Raw genomic sequence first — 17,582 nt, 5'->3', positions numbered from 1 at the left:
TACGTCCTGCGGAAGAAAACCTAAATACAAAATAAAGAATTTTGACAGATATTTTCTTACCTACAGGACTGCATAAGACCAGCAAGACTCTGAAAGAAACCCACATCTTTCTTATCCTTGAGGTAGTCAAGCATTTTCTGCAGTAAACACAGATTATATACTCAGAGAATTAATCTTTATAGCATTTGTTACTCTAATTTACTTAACGTTAAATAGATTCTAGATTACTAGTGAAGTCGGTGTTTTGAAATATCTCTAATATTTACAGGTTTCATAATAAAGCGTCGCTAAGAAAATTCCAGATATAAAAAAATGAAAAGAATATTTAAAGCTCATGCCTTGACAGAACATCAAGTTCATGTCCTTGACGGAAAAGGACATCTATTTTGGATACTCCTTCCTAAAACATGGGAAAGATAATAACTAAAGTCAACACAGTCAGCAGAATTTAGTGCTTCATATAAATATGATCTTGCCAATATTTGGCCACAAATTTCTATTGACTACTATTTCAGCACCAGATTGGACTTGATATGGCTTCAGCTTGTCATGGGTTATTTTAGCTACAATAGCATGTTAGTAGTCAGGGGAGTATTTTTAAAATTTGTTTTAGCTGTAGTGCAGTGTACATTACCTATCTGATAACAGATTGCAATAACAAGAAGTTATTCAGTGGAGTGAACTTAATGAAGATACATGATGATACTTTTTCATAGGTCCCACATATGAAAAAAAAATCACAGTGGTCAAAGATCAATCTGTGATCAATCTCAGGTGGAATGCTACAATAATTCACTTTGAGAATGATGTAGAATTAATTTTGCAAAAAAAAAAAAAAAAAAAAAAAAAACAAAGAGAATGGGAAAAATAGGTAATAGATAACCTCCAAAAAGAAAAAAGTACAAAAGCAGACAATGTATCATCATAACCCTTAAGATGATAGAAGAGGAACGCCCAGCACGATCAATGGCATACTGATTGCAGCATAGAACTCCAAATGATGATGAATTTTCAAAACCACTTCCACACATCTTCCTCTCCCCACACTACTCATCCCAAGGAAGACTGAGGAGTTCATCTTAGGCCCCAAAGAAAAATTGGAAAGGTGAGGAAAACATCAGAGAAAAGGTACAGAAATGAGGCAACTGTAAAACAGGAATTCTAGCTGAATTATTTGATGCTTTTATGTTACAAAGATGTAACTTAGACTACTGGAATTAGTATTATTGCAACCTAGTAATTGATTCCTGTATTCTTCTCTGAGTTGTTTGACAAATCATTAAAAAAAAAAAAATAAATTGTTGCATTACAAATTCATATTAAATAACTATATACAAATATCATATTTTTCATAAGTCATTTAAATATCATGACACCACAAAGAACTGTTCAAGTAGATACTTTTCTGAACAATATGTGGTTTTTCAGGTCACTTCCTGGAAACATAGCCTCTGAAAATAATATTATTTTCAGCTGCACTCAAATGCTTCATGGTTGCTTAACAGAGGACCTCATCTATTCCCAGTTGTCTGTATTCCTTCAAACCACCCTACAGCAATGTAGTAATGGCAGCTCTGAAACCTTTCATTTCAGGAATCTTCAACTAGTACAAAATGCTGAATGTAGTCTGTACGAGGCACTTCCCTTCATCAGTACAGAATGTTGTCAGAATACCAGAATTGTACTCTGTTTACCACATTTAATTACTTTAATTTTGCAAATCACGTTTAAGTTTTTATCACCATATATATATAAAAGCATTTAAGCTTTTATCACCAAAACTGCCTATGGCATAAGCCAAGGATTTATGTTGTGTAAAAATGTCTTGATGAAAACTGGGGCCATCAATTTTACTCTACTGGCTACAGGACAATGCCAATCTACCCAGAAATTATTTTCTCTCATAGAACAGGAGTTAACAATTTGACATACAGTTTCACCCTTCCAGCTGAGGTGCAAAACATTTCTTTTAGCCTTGTGTTCTGTAGATTAAATATGTGTACAGATAAAAAGTATATCCCTAGAAAACAAAGTATTTTGTGAACTTTCTTCTGATGATAAGATTATGAGTATAAATAGAACTTGAGACTTACTACATAATTCATTACAGTAATAAGGACCATGGTATAAAGTTGTATAGTAACTAGAATGGGTAAAAAATAGATGAGTACTTTACCTGTTGAACAGTAGAATTTCCTCCATTTAAGATGGCAATCCCTAGCTTTAGGGTAGCTGCAACCATTGGCCCCATCTCACCTTAAAATAATTAAAAATACTTTTAGATCATACTTTAATATAAGAATGTTCTATTAACTTATCCATGCAATCACTTAAATGGAAATTTATCAGGAGAGACCTTCCTGTTTCTCATGTAAAACATACTATTTTTCTTTCATGATATCTAGCTTGAGTTAATATCTTTATGAGTGCCTGTGACGTAGTGTAACTAACGTATACACTGCACACAAAACGTAAGACAAGAAGGAATAAGTGATCATAATACAAATGCTGTTTCATTCATAAGATCATCTAACTCTGGATTTAAGGCTGAGTGCACAATTTTAAGTTAGCCTTCACATATAACAATGTATTTCCTCTGCATGCCAGTCTAGACAATTATCTCCTATTTCATATGAAAATAACAATCTAAAGCATTTAGCTACATTATCTGAAGTTGGCTAACAGGAAGCTTTTAAATTGCTACTGTAGAAATAAAGCATAGAAGAGACAATGGAAGCAGCAAATTTTAGAGGAAGATGTCATCTAAGGGACAAAGCATCATTTAAACTTTATTATTACTCTGAATGAGCTGCCAATAATTTTTGAAACTTTGCACGCATTTTGAAAGCAAGCATTACTGTCAAACATTTGTAGATTTTGCACAATAAGAATTGCAATAATTTCAAAGATAGTAAGAAATTAGCTTTAGCGTGTGATCTACACAACAGGATATTACCTTTACTAGCACTGATTGTCTGAAGAACCATCTCAGCAGCACCTCGGTCATGCAGTCTGGCTTGCTGATACAGAAGTTTTTGCTTTTCCATTTCTTTTTCCTGAACAAAAATTCCAGTCATTTAAGATGAGGACTTCAGTTACTATCAATTCTCCAAAGGTTTTTGGTTTTCTCTTAGTATATGGGCTCTATGGCAACATCGTGGACCAATTTAATACAGACAATGCTACTGAACAGATATTTAACATGTTCATGTAATATTCTTCCCCTTCATATTTTTCTTTAATGTGCTTTTAGTAGTTTATCTGAAAAGAGTTATTTCAATTGTAAATTATTAGGTTAGTTCAAAGTCCATGTTCATTATATATATACTCCATATACCAAACTTGCACTTTTGTGCAACAGTTCACACTCTTAATAATCTTCTATAGCGTGACCGTAACTTCATACTGCTCAGTATGTGGCTCTTGACTTGCAAGTTGTTGCTGAATACCAGACTAACAGAAGCATCTCAATTTTTTTTCAAAACTCTTTATTACAATACAAATTGCCCACACTACCGAACGAATATTTGATAGAATGCACTGTGCTTTTATATTTTGCATTCTCTAGCGGCAACAAACAATACTGCATGGCACTGCTTGAGCAATGGTGAAGTTTATTTTTTATAATTTAAACTACTACTGAAAAAAATAAAGAAGAGCGTTAAGAGCAAACATAAAGGCACAGTTAATTCCAGATATGTTTGAACTTTCACAAAATTAATCCAAGTTTGCTGGAGAATTGAGGGTGACTAAGCAGTATAAGTTGAAAAATGGAAGTTGCATAGAGCCCTATGACAGTGAATCCATCAGATGGCGTGGTAAAAAGCTTACTCAAAAGGAACATGACACGATCAGTATCATGTCCATAAACACAACGCCCAAAACATGTATGACCTAAAAGCAGGAACAGCTGCAGCAGAAGTAGCCAGAATGACAGCTTTGCTGCCATAAACTTTCCATCCAAATTACAGAAAAAAGACATTGGAAGATGGAAGAGGTTTAAAAAATGAAGGCTTGCTAAATAGAGGGTATGAATAATAAAGAGAAAATAAAGAGGGGAAAAAGAGAAAAAGAGAAATGTGTGTTCAAATGAATGAAAAAGAAACCTTTAACTGAAAAGCAAACCAACACAGACATTTATGCTGTTACCAGAGAGTTCTCGCCGAGGCTGGCAAATTTGTTTCTTAAATCTTTGATAATATCGTGCTGCGGAAACAAAATTCATCAGGGTTTTTTTTTTCACACTATTAGCTCTCCTGTGGTTAAATTGTATCTTTCTTTTTTCCTTAAATAATGTGACAAATCTAGATGGAGGCATAAAAAAGGAAAAGAAAAAAAAATGGCAGCTTTGCTTTATATTTAGCCATGCTAAGGTTTGAAAGTTTTGCCTTCATGTTTAAACCTCTTCCTGGGAGTTCAACAAAAACAAAACAGACATACACACGTATGCGCGTGCGCGCACACACACACACACACACACCACCATAAAGTTGTGACATCACAGGTTTCATATACCTACAATAAAATATGTTCATTTGCTTCAGATGCCACTGAAAGTTGATCAATGTTTATCATTTAAAACTATTTCCTACCAGTAGTTACTTTTTTGTTTTAGACCCAATGATCTTTCAAGGTGTCTTTCATTGTAAGATCTGTTATTCACAAACCTACCAAGACCTATACTAATTTAATTATACAACATTTTTGATAAGTTCTTAAGAATGCTTATAGCAAGGATGTAGCTGCATAATCTACAGACTAACAAAGTTGGTATGCACAATTCTGGTAATGGTACTACAGAAGAACAGAAGAAACAGGTGTTGCCAATGGGTTAAAGTCAGAAGAGTGACATTTTCCGTGAGAAATCTAGCTGTCTATGTAACTAGTAGCAACATAGACCAAACCAAAACAAAAACCCACATACATTTCTTCTGAAAGCAATCATTCCTTTGGTGATAACTCCCAAAGAGCATGTTGCTTTCTTCAGCTTGACAATGCTTCCTCTCTGTTGCCTTCTCTATGCAACACATATACATGTTAGGCTGGCTTGGAAAGCAGAACAGTATGAATCCTGCTACATGGCACTACCGATGATTAGTGGATCACCCATAACAGAGAAAGTATGCTAAATTATTAGAGCTGCTAGCTGATCAAGGTATCCTTATTTCTGTTAAGGTGTGCTTACTGCTAATGGTTACCTGTGACAACAGGTTGGTTTTCTGCACTTTATTGTACTCGCCAGTTAATTTCAAGAAGCTATGTCAAAATAATTAGCCAGTGACTTGACTTCATAAAACTATCACAACAGGAAGTAAAAAATGTTTCATATGAACTGAAACATTTTAAGTAATTCAACATAAATAAATAAATAAATAAAACAAATAATAAAACCAAATCTATTGTTTCTTCAGTGCTTTTGGGGAAAAGCTGACCATTTAGAAATATATTTACAAATATTCCTACATTACAGATTTTCTCCAGCAAGCTGCTATGATGAAATCTTTTCATCATGCTCTGAAAGCAGAAACTCAAGTATTTTCTACATATACACATGTATATATGCTTATATATATATATATATATATAATAGCAAACAGCCATAGGCTAAAAACAGAAGTTTGGTAAAAGCAACGGAATTTTTTTAAGTACAGATGATTAAATATATGAATAAGGTAATAGGAAAATGTAGAATTTACTAAATTATTAGCAAACAGAATAATTATAGTTAATCTTAAAAGTGAATTTTATAATGAAAGTGTTCTTTGCTATTCTAAAGCCATTTCTCTGCTACCTGCTCTGCCTTCTTCTTCTACGTATTTTTCCATAGTCAAGGAATACTGATGTGCCTCAATACCAGACATATATAAACTTTCTATCATTTGATAATACTACCAAAATATAATTAAATAGAAATGTTTGAAAGTGCTGTCTAAACATCATCAATAAAAATGATAAAAAGGTTCATGAATTAACTACCACATTCTTAAAAACATGCAGTGAGTGACAGCCTGTAAGCAGTTTCTGAATTTCCTCAAAACTACATTTTGAATGCAATAATATTTCACAAGACACTGGTAGACTTCCTGTAGTAGGGTATTTATTAAACATTACTAAGTAAACATATGCTTCTATCTTCTTTATCTTAACTCAATCACTTCATAAATTCAAAAATACTCCTTCCATTCATCTTCATCACTGTTGGTGCTAAGCAAATGATGCTAAAAATAAAATGTAGGTAGGTAAAACATATGCCAAAAGAGCTGTTTTAATTTGATAACAAACATCTTTCTTGGGTATTAGCGTGTGATTTTGTAATGAGGTGAGATGAGAGGAAAGGAAATAATATTCATCTAACTGGTACTCGGGAAAAAAAAAGATAACTGAAGAGGAAAAAGGCATCTTATTCAAATCTTTAACAAATTGCAGACAAGATAGCAAAAAGCTATCATAGGCTTCACAGTATAACAGCTGAAAAGACGAAAAGACATAAGAATGATACCAATTATTCATAAACGTTATTTCTTGTATTCACACTAATATCCAGAGAAAGAAGTATTAGTGTTCTGTTGAGTCTCCCAGTAACAATTGCTTGGGAGAGGAAAAGATTGCTATATCATTAGCTTTTATGACATAACTATCTTACTCCATATCTATAGTCAGCACAAGAATCCATATGGTCACAAGGATTGTTTTTATCAACATAATAGTTCACATTTCCCACCTTGTGAACAATCTATATTCAAAACTTTAGTGTTACATTAGATATGTATTTTGTTTATTGGATACATGGTTATAAAAAAAAAGAGAGAGAGAGAGAGAGACAGAGAGAGTAAGATAAAATAACCAGCCAACCTGAAAATATACTGTACTAAATAAAACACTACTCTGTGTTAAAATAGCATTAAATCTGAGCTACAAATGCACAGTAATAAAGATATCCTGAAAACAAACCTTCACTACACATTTCATTTTGGTTAAAATATCTCCATTTCAGCTTGCAGCAATATCTTTACTGATGTCACTATGTTTACACTGTCATTCAATTATATCTTTTTCTCAAGTAACATTTGTTTCATACTTTACTGACGCCATATTCTTGCCATACTGATATGGAGATCACTCAACCTACTCACTCCTATTCAAGTAGATAGGAATTGACAATGTTACGAATCTATAAAAGGAAAAATATTGTATTTGGGGATTTTCAAATCTAGGCGTTCTCAGTTTTCATTTTTTTCTATGTTAACATAAAGCATAACTAAGAAACTACGCATTTTAAACTGTGTCACCCTTTCTTTGTTTAAAGTTGCACAACAAAGTTGACATATTTGGAATAGGTGAAATAGATGTTTAACTATCGCTATGATTATTTTTAATAAAAATTAATGGAATATTTAGAAGATTCTCCTATGACTTCAATTGAGTTCATTAGCTGGAGCAGAATATCTTACATAGAACAATGATTTGGCAAGATCATTATTTAATTACTGCATCAAAAATAATCAAAGAATCTGAAGAACCTCAATGTTATAAATGATCACTTAATCACTCTAATGTATTTGTTCTTCAAAGCACATCACTCTTTCACCCCAAGACTGCAAAAGGCCTTTATGGATGTCAACCAGCGCTACAGCACTGAAGTAACAAGTGTCAGAAGGAGTAGAAAGGCAGGGCAGATAAATGCCAGGGAGTGCTCTTGAAACACACCATGCTAATGCTGGTAATAAGCAGCTGAAACTATGTAGTGGGTAGAGATGCTGATAAACACAGAAGATGGAAAGCGGCCATAGGATATCATGAAAGACCTTAACAAACAGCCTTAACTAATCATTTATTTGTGTGCTCCCAAACTGAAACCCTGAGAAAATCATGGGTGTATTATCCACTTTGCAGAAAAGAGATTCCCTTGAAGACTTTTGCAATATACTCCCTGTAATAAATTGGAGGTGATGTTATTCATATACCCCAAAACAGCCAATAGGCCAGAAACTGAGAAATAGCCGACCTTATAACAAAGAATGTATTAACTGCTCTGACCCAAATTCAGCGATCCTATAAATGAGATGGTGGAGAATCCAAACACTGCAAACAAGTAGGAGCAAATGACAGGGGAAGGGTTTACTGTCTAGTGGTGGACACCACAAATTCTCTAACTGGATGAAAGAAATTCTTTTCTGCGTATAATCTCTGAGGAAAACAAACAAAACAAAACAAATGTGATTGATGGGAATGGTAGGTGTTAAGGAGGGAACACAGCAAGAAAACAAGAGAAAGAAGGTCCTGAAATAACAAATAGCACAATATCAACAACATAATCACCTACGAAAGAGCACAAGAAATCTACCCTTTTACAGCAACATGTAAAATTCGATCATATCTTACTTAACCACGTGTTTGTGCTTTTGCAGTAGATGTACAAATAACTTATCCTGTAGTTGTGGACAGTATAACCGCAATTTATAGAACTAGTGACATTGTGTGTAAATCCATTTGTGTTTTGAAGTATAAGGCAGGAAAGCTATTCACCCTTGCTATAGCAATTCCCTTGTCTGTCGGGCTGAAGGGAAACCATCTGAAGAGCATTCCTTCAGTAATCCGCAGTGCAGCTGGGCAACAGGCCTCAGCCAGGGTGCAAAACTCTTTTGTTCAGGACATGCTTTAAAAAGCCTCTGGTCCCCCAGCTGATGGAAAGAGCTTTAAAATACTCTGAATTAAAATTAAAATTTTAGCTTAAAAATACTCTGAATTTCAAGGTTTTATTGGAACTTTCTAAGGACACCACTCAGTAAGGCAATACATAAACAGCTCAGAGAGCATAGAAGTGTCCAAATGCTACCACAAGATTAACAGAAAAGAAGGCATTAGACACATGCTGACATCTTCATCAGTGGAAAGGCTATGGACAGATCTTCTAAATCGCCCTGCAGGGTCTCTACTTACATTTTACAAAACTTCATTCTAGCTGTCTAGCTGTCTTGTCCAAAGAAAAATTCTAAATGGATTTCTATTTAACTACTGCGTAATTGTCTATTGGACAACAGTGTTGGAAGCATTTTCAGATATCAATTTCACCTGTAATTTTGATATTAACACACACCATTTGGATGTGCTAAACTCAATTGCTATTAAATGCTACTAAATATTTTAAACAGTAGCAACTACCTGTGCTATCAAATATTACTGGACAAAATTTCATACTTCTGATTTTATCTATTTCACCTATGTGGTACCACAGAGTCTCATAACTCTGGACACTGGCTTCAAGAGACCTGCACTAACTAGCATCCAAAATTTAAGTGAAATTATGGGCAATCACAGAATGAGTATTTTCATTTTGTACCTTTCCTATGTACCTTTTTGTACCTTACCTATAAAGACAGTCTCTAACAAGAAGTCAAACTAAAGATTCATTTGAGGTGTTCCAACCACCAGTTACAAAAGAAAAATAGCTTTGTTAGACATCAGCAAGTTTCAGCATAATGGCTCCTTTACCTATTAAGAAAATCAGTAAAGAAACAATTCTCCACCAGAGAAGCATGTTCAGTCTTCAAGGAAATGTCTTGCAGCATAAAGGTATAAACTTATTCACAGTTCCCTGCCTACGGTTAAAGGGAGATTTAATGTAGCTCTTAATACAGATCTAAATTTGAACTCATTAGTTAAAGGTTCGCAAATGTATTCTCAGAAGAAATGCATACCAAAAAAAAAAAAATCAGAAATAGATTATGAATGTACAGTTTGTAAGTAAACACTACTCTTTCATTATTAGAATAGTTTTTGTGGATGATCTTTATTGAAGTCAGTTTCCGAAATCAGGGTGCAATTCTTAAGTACTTAAAACCAACATTTTATTTCACTTCACATTTTATTTCTATCCCTTTTGGCAGAGATGGGCATCTTTTTGCAGCTCCTCAGAGGCTGGGTTTTGACAAACTTTGCTCATAAAGATATTGGAAGTATTAAAGTAATAAATGAAAAGTTGTATTCATTTCATTAGGCCTTATGGGTAGGAAAAAATAAAGAGAAACATTTTTATACACTGGATTGGAATGTTTAATTTCTAAGAATTGATCATGGTGTCTGACCTTATTTCATATCACTCTTGAAAAGAAATAATCACTGTAAATACACAGTGTAAATACACTCCATTTATGCAGGCTTTGTGACAGTTAAAGGCAATAATGACCACCTCTGATGGGCTAGATCCTCAATTAAGAGCTTTCATTATTTGTAAGTATTGAAACTTGGAAGTATTTCTGGGCCTCAGATTAGTGACAGCACGTCACTTGTCATGTATCCTTTAAAAAAAAAACAATTAATCAATAAAAAGTTCTAAACAAAATTGTTACCAGTACTAGGGAGGATGATAATTGTCAAAGGAAGCTCTTTATTTTTTTTCACAGATTTAACTACTCAACTTTTAATAGATGAGCTAGGTTTGTTTTTGTGGTTTGTTGTTGGTTTTTTTTTGTTTTTTTTTTTTTGAGTCACATGTTTATAACATATTAGTATGCAGCAAACCAGTAGAATTGGTGACTCAAATGCAGAAACCAATTTACATTCAGCTAGCGAAACACTTTGATTGGAAAGAATTTCCTATCAGATATAATCAAGAGGGACACTGACATCCATTCTACAGAGAGTCCATTGAATAACTGTTAAATGGGATAGAAAGTTAACTTAAAGACAAAGAACAAGGAGCAAAGATAACCATAATTCAAAGCAAATACTAGCAGTCAAATGCAGACAGACACATGGTAATGTGCAGACAACTTTACTGTGGGTTTATACTGTGACCTCCCTACTGCCCACATAGTGAACCTGAAAGAGATTATTCATGCAAAAATGAGATTACACTGCATGAAGACTGAACATGAAAATTGCAGATCAAATGCACTCATCATCGTTATCACATTCTAAGCTTGCCCAAAGGTCTCAATTGTTCTGTTTGTGAAAGGATTCAGGACTTCAAACATCACACATTCTTAAAGCCTAGAGGAGCCATAGAGTTTTGTTTCCATTCAGAGTGAACAGTCAGTCTTTTTACATGCATACAGAGCATGGAATAAAAGAGAATTGCCTTCATCATTGTACTTCGAGATAAACAGTCAGAACACACAAAAGCACACACACCCCTGGTATATGCAGTCACATCTTTACAACTGTTCCCTGTCATGCACAAAGGAAGCAATGATTATTTATTGTTGTCTTTTACTCTTTGAAAACACTTCTCAGTCAGCAAAACAGAACAATTTTTATGGAGCATATAGCGGTTAGTACATGGTAACCAGCTAGGCAGAGTGATAGACAAGCAGCATTTGAATAGCTTAAGGGAAGAAACAAAGAAGATAGTATAATATTAGCTTGATTACATACTTGATTTGGGGGGTTTATAGAATGTATTTTGTGTTTGTGTCAATTATACCACCTTTTAAGCAATTCTTTGCAAATCTCATCTTCTAGGATAATGATTTTATAGTATGAAGGTGGGGTAAGAACTGATCTAACTTTTGAAGTAGTAAGAGTGAAGCTGATCCTGAAGTATATCTTCTCCTGCAGTTGTATGGGAACATCTTTATTTCATAAGTTGGATGCTAGTAAGTGCCAGAAAACCCAAAACTAAAACCATCTCAATCTTTTCAATAGAGATACCTACAGTTGTTCCCCATAATGGACTGAACTTTGAAACTACTGCTTGGAGTCTGACCATCAGCTAAATCTGCACATTTCCAATCTCAAGCAAGTCATTTCTACTGAGTCTGGCTTCCATTAGCCACCACACAAATAAATATATTTAAGCACCTCAGAACCAAAAATTAGCTACCCCACACACCACGTATCTCAAAACATCAACCTTGCAGCACTATCAGCAAGCAGGCAGTGTCAACAATGGGAACCAAGACTTCTATGAAATCAGCAGGTATGTAGGTGGATGCTCCAGCTATGGGCACCTTTCAGAAATGGAATGTGAGACTTTCACAGTGACACATGAAAGACTCTAAAAAATTAAGTCAACGATAATTAACACTGTGAAACTTCACAGCAATTGTCACTGGTGGTTTTTTTAGAGAAAGCATCGAACAAATAGGAATCACTTCAGGTACTGAGCTATGGAGTTTCGTTCAAGTACTATGACAGTGAAGGCTAATATCTGAGACCACTCCAAAGGATCTGAAATATAGATAAACTACAATATAACTGACGCTACCACTGTGACAACTACTGGAACAGTTCTGCTAGTATATCAGAAATGCATGCATATCTGCTAAGATGCAGAAAAAAAATCCCTTAAAAGACACCCGAATTAGTTAAATCATTCAATTTAAATTATAACCTGAAAGAAGATAACTTATGCACAAAAAGCAAGAATAGTAGAATAATATGAACAAGCCAAATGACACTCAGTTTTCCCCCAAATGGCAATGCATTTATGTATGAAATTCCATATAAATAATTCTTGGAGCCTTTAGTAAGAGTCTGTGTACAAGAGTTTGTTAGAGAGATGTTATGCTGGAACTAAAACATTAGAAATGTTTTCAAGACCCTTTAGATGAACTTATCCAAGACGTTGGGCCTAAAAGTCACAAAAATAGACCCAGACAAATACACACACACTTTTTTTTTTTTGTTTTACCTTGCTGCGTTGGGATCCTGTGACCTTAAGGAAGGGCAAGGACAAGAAGCAAAATAGGAATAAGAAAAAAAAGTCCAATTTTTTTTTTCTGCAGGTAAGTGTCTGACCAAATACATATACAAAATTGTCTTTTGAAAAGTTAATACATTATTTGAACAGAAGTTTCATAGCTACAGAAAAAAATAATAATGAAATACAAATGAGTAAAATCTCTCAAAAAATATGGTGGAATGCAGAACAAGAAACCCATTATAACTTAGGTAAGGAGCATTAATAAAAACCTTACTGATAACATTTTTCATTCATTTTAATTACTAATTATAAACTTTCATATTTGCAAGTGTAAGTCTTTTAATTATCTAACAAGCATCTGTGGGCTAACTGACAAAAGCTTATGGAAATAAATATGTTTTGATTAGATAATGTCATATATATTGTTCCAAAAATAAAACTTTACAAGGAGCACTGTAATTCGGATTCAAACTTAAGTATTTATCACGAAACAGAATTTTAAATATTAGGTATGTTAGTTGTAATTCAATTGGACTAGAACTTCTGAAGGACTGAAAAGAATTTGGTATTTTTTCTAATTTCTGTATAAGAAATTCCCAAATAAGAAATATATACATGAACAACTCAGTGCTATCTCACACGGCATCTAGAAAATATATGGAACATCTGATATGTACAAAACAATGAGAGTAATATTAAGCATACCTCAAAGCACTGGTCTAAAATCATAGCAGCACAGATATTTTTATATCAAATAAATCAGTATATTTAGACTTTTTTTTTTGAAAAATAATACAAGCATGCATTTCATGTTTCTGTGCTTTAGTAAATATACTAAATATACGTATTAATTGATTTGAAAATATAAGACAGTTTTTAATGCAGTAAATGTAACTACGTATCATCCTTAAAATTTTAACAAGCTAATTCTCTCACTGCCCCTCAGAATGACAAATTTCATGTGACTTTCACATTATTGATGGAAAAAGAGAGAAAGATCCCAGAGCAAATGCATAACAAGGACTTGCATCTCTTACTCTTGCAAAGCAATGCATGCATTTGTGTTTCCTTATGTAGAGACAATCACTAAAAAGTCAGCATTTAATGAACAATAAATACAGCTTTCTTATTCTCAATGTAATAAAAAGCTTAGCAGTGTTGATAAACAGAAGCTAACCTTTTATTAAGAAGTACTATACGTATATATGTTACTGTTAAGAAGTACTCACATATATATCTTCACATATATACGTGAACATAAAAATTCTGAATAAATTGCTAGTACGGAATGTGAATGGCTACTGCAAAAAATCAGCACAATTTCAGTATTTTAACCATGCAAATTAAAGTAGGACTTGATACTTTACAAGATACAGCCTGTTATCAGACTTGCAGAATAAAATGCTACCCAAGACATTTCTCTTCACCAACTAAAAAGTTAAAATCAATCAGATGAACATATAGCATATGTTAAAGTACTCTAAAAATAGTCTTATATTAGGTGACACAACTGTTCTTGTTTTACTGTGAATCTGATGACTCATATTTTGCCAATTCAGCTTCTGACATGCAGTTCACTGGCATAATAAGCTGCAGTAAGCCATGAACCAAGAAACATAAATGTCAGTTAGAAGCTATGAAAAATGTCTAGTATGACAAGAAAAAAAATCCATGAACAAAAAAAAAAAAAAGTACAATCTTACTTCAAAACTTTTCACTTCTTCTTCACCATCATCATCTTCTTCATCATGGCAACTCTGATACCATGCAAAAAAGAAAACATTTACTAATAAGCCCAGAGGAGGCTAAGGCTTAGTTTGTGTTACACAATTTCTCTTGATCTTCATTATTAACATTAATAAAACAGAAAAGATGTAAAAGATCTTTTACATTTAAAAAATTACCTTTGCCATAATGTCAGCATAAGCCATATAGAGAAAATCTTCCTCCAGTTTGCTGGGTAATGGAGAGAGGAAAGGGAAGAGACAGAAGATTAGAGCAATACAAGTAGAATTTGAGCTCCAAAATATTTTTAAGCACGTTAAAAATATTTTAAAGGATTTCTGCACTTATAATTAATTAGAAAAATCTTTTTTTGAAAATGAGGACTAGATTAACTAATACAGACTGAAAAGCAAAGCCAACTACAAACACAGTACACAGAAATAAAAAAATAAAAAGTTCAATCAAAGATAGCAAAGTTAATTTTTATTTTTTTCCTAGAAATATATTTAATAATTAGAATATCACTGTGAATAGGGAACACAGAAGACAGAGACATAGTAAGTCCTGAACACAGACAGGAATATAGCATCCAGGACTGTGACAAAGTGCATAGGCACGTCTTTGTGCCTCTAGAAAACTCATTAAATCTCATTATCAGTCATGTTAAAATGTCTTCACATACTACCACAGGCTAGAGAAGTTCCAGTGTAACTCAAACTCACCATGTTTACATATGCACAGGTTCTGGCCTAGCCTATGGAATCTGACTTAAACAGAGACATGGATATCTTCAAATACAGAAGTAATCTGAAAATCTGCATACACTCTGAAGTCTTTCACACTATCCCTACCATTTTTCAGTTAAGGCTGTTCGACTGAATAGCAGAATAAGTTGATGTAAAGGATCAACTCTTTTAAGGTTTTCATCTTCTTCTGTTGGTTCCTCTCCAGGTTTCTTTAGGGGAAAAAAAATGAAATAAAGATTACTTTTTTTAAAAGTACATTATATTATTTATTATGAAAAATGTTTTACTCTGTGCAATTTATTAAACTTTAAATACTCACATACATAATTCTTGACCTGGACAACCAGGAGGAAACAAATTCCAAGCAAAGTAAGTGATCCTGACTGAGTTTAACCTACACCATGAAGACTTACAAAGATGATACTATATGCAAACCTTTGGATCTCCTCTTCTCAACCCTCTTTTCTCAATTCTGAAAAGACCTTCAGTCTTCTACTCTCGTCATTCAGAATGAGTGGTAATCAGAAGCCATCCTTTCCTTAGGTAGCAAAAACAGTAGCCTGTTTCTCCCTATGTTAACAAGCCTCATCAGCTAAAAATTAAAATCCTTTGTTCCAAGTGCTATGCCAGGTATAATGTTCCCTGAGGAACATAATGTTCCCTGACGAGCATTATACAAACTTGAAGCTCACCAATAGCTTCAGCCAGAATGAGCCATGTCTACCAGTAATGGAGAACTTTAGAATATCAGAATATCAATACCAATAATTTATAAAAATATATCAATCAATAACTTAAACATACACATGAATAGGTTTTCTGTGTTTGTGTTTGTGTTTTTTTTTCATGTGGCTATTTTGCTTTCAGGTTTAGACAGCTGTGGTTAGTTCACTGCAAAAAGAAAATATACTCAGATAACAAGATACCAATCACTGAAGCAATGTTTTGAAAATAATCTACACAAAATTTGTCCTCTGACTTCTTGTCTTTTGCCAAAAGACATTTCAGATCATGAGTTTTTCATACTAGCTGTTCAAAAATTTCCTTCATCCAGACATATTTTTCTACAAAGTATCTTGTAATTCACAGAAAACTTGCTGCATAAGTTATGCACACTCTTCCTTCTCATTTTCACCTAGCAGTATACACTGAAATACTGATGAAAAGAATTGTATGCATTGTTAAAACTGCAGAAGTAATAATAACAATACTACTAATAAAATGCCAGATGTTATCTGTTATCAATAAGAAAGTGTTGGCCACATGACAGGTGTAAAGAGAATGGAGTTTTTTACCAAGAAAAAAGTGTTGTGCTAGCACCAAAAATGTTACTGTATGAATGTTCTTTGAATACGACATTGCATATATGGCCTGTGAAGTCCATTTTTTCAACTCAGTTGTAGCAAACATGACTGGTTGCAGCTGAGAATTCACTTCTACTTGACTTGTATGCATGTCTGTTTCACAAGCTAGTGTACTTCTACAATTTGAAGTGAAAATAGTTATGCTGGCTATGCAAGGTTCACTTCACATTTTTCAATATATGACAATATTTCCAATATAAATGCCAAGATCTGAACAAGGCAAATTATAACTGTAATCAGTAATAACGTTATTACTGCTGGGGGGGAGGAAGATGAGAAGCCTCCCCTGCTCTTCATTTCAATCTCATTGAAGATTTTTATCTTTTTCTTTAATTAAATGTATAGTAGTGCCACTTTTGTATAAAATCCTTATGGATAGAAAATTCAAGAAGCAAACCTGCTTTGGCCCAGTCCTATGCTTAAGAAGATGAAAGCACTCATCCTAAATCCCAGCAAATGCCCCACCACAGGCCTGGATCTGGCAAAGTCAGGAAGGAGAGAGTTTTCACTGAATTTCTTCCTTTAAACTATTTTCACTTAGCAGAAAAGAGAGTTCAAAATTCTCAGTTCCGAAAAAGTAATTACTAAGCCATAGTAATTATGGCTTAGTTACAATTATAATTGTAAACTACAATTATAATTGTAGTTTACTGACTACAGAGAGCTCATGGATATGAAGTCTTGGCTATAGTCTCTGAGCACTGGTTTGTTACAGTATTCTACTCAATACCTGAACAGTTCAGAAATGTCAGGCAATGCTTGAAGCACAGTCCAAGGCTTTTCCTTTCAAGTCTTCCAGATGAGATCTATCACCACAGCCTGGGCTATGATTCCATCTTGGTTGGCCAATAAGTCTTTAATTCCTTATTACACCTTGGTACATTTTCTCTAAGAGGGTCAGAGAACCTTCACCAGCAACATAATAAACACAACACAACAGTCTGAACCTACTGCACAGAGCTGAAGAGTTCACCCTCCAGAGGAGTGCTATAAAGCAGCAAGAATTTAATAGAAATCAATTTAAAAGAGATTTCTGATCACTCTTCTGAATGAAAGGTTTAATACATCCTCAAGAGAGGGCTGGAGACAAACTTATCTGTA

The 17,582-nt window shown here is 33.8% G+C and overlaps 1 protein-coding gene across 13 annotated transcripts in view; it reads right to left on the bottom strand.

Annotated features, from left to right (window-relative positions):
- Positions 1–17,582, bottom strand: part of RYR2 (ryanodine receptor 2) — a 413,797-nt gene that overhangs the window by 42,366 nt on the left and 353,849 nt on the right. For all 13 annotated transcript variants that reach the window (XR_014317119.1, XR_014317120.1, XM_082756062.1 and 10 more), the window contains 6 exons: positions 15,223–15,326; positions 14,551–14,602; positions 14,350–14,403; positions 2,957–3,056; positions 2,177–2,256; positions 61–137 (listed from right to left, as the gene is read on the bottom strand). Coding sequence is in view for 11 of the 13 variants with exons in the window: in XM_082756062.1 (XP_082612188.1) it covers positions 61–137; positions 2,177–2,256; positions 2,957–3,056; positions 14,350–14,403; positions 14,551–14,602; positions 15,223–15,326 (467 nt within the window). In the remaining 2 variants the exon portion in view is untranslated. The remainder of the gene's footprint in view (positions 1–60; positions 138–2,176; positions 2,257–2,956; positions 3,057–14,349; positions 14,404–14,550; positions 14,603–15,222; positions 15,327–17,582) is intronic.

Source organism: Aythya marila (assembly GCF_965140915.1).
Source record: "Aythya marila genome assembly, chromosome: 3".
Taxonomy (NCBI): domain Eukaryota; kingdom Metazoa; phylum Chordata; class Aves; order Anseriformes; family Anatidae; genus Aythya; species Aythya marila.
This window is presented reverse-complemented; position numbering and strand designations above follow the sequence as displayed.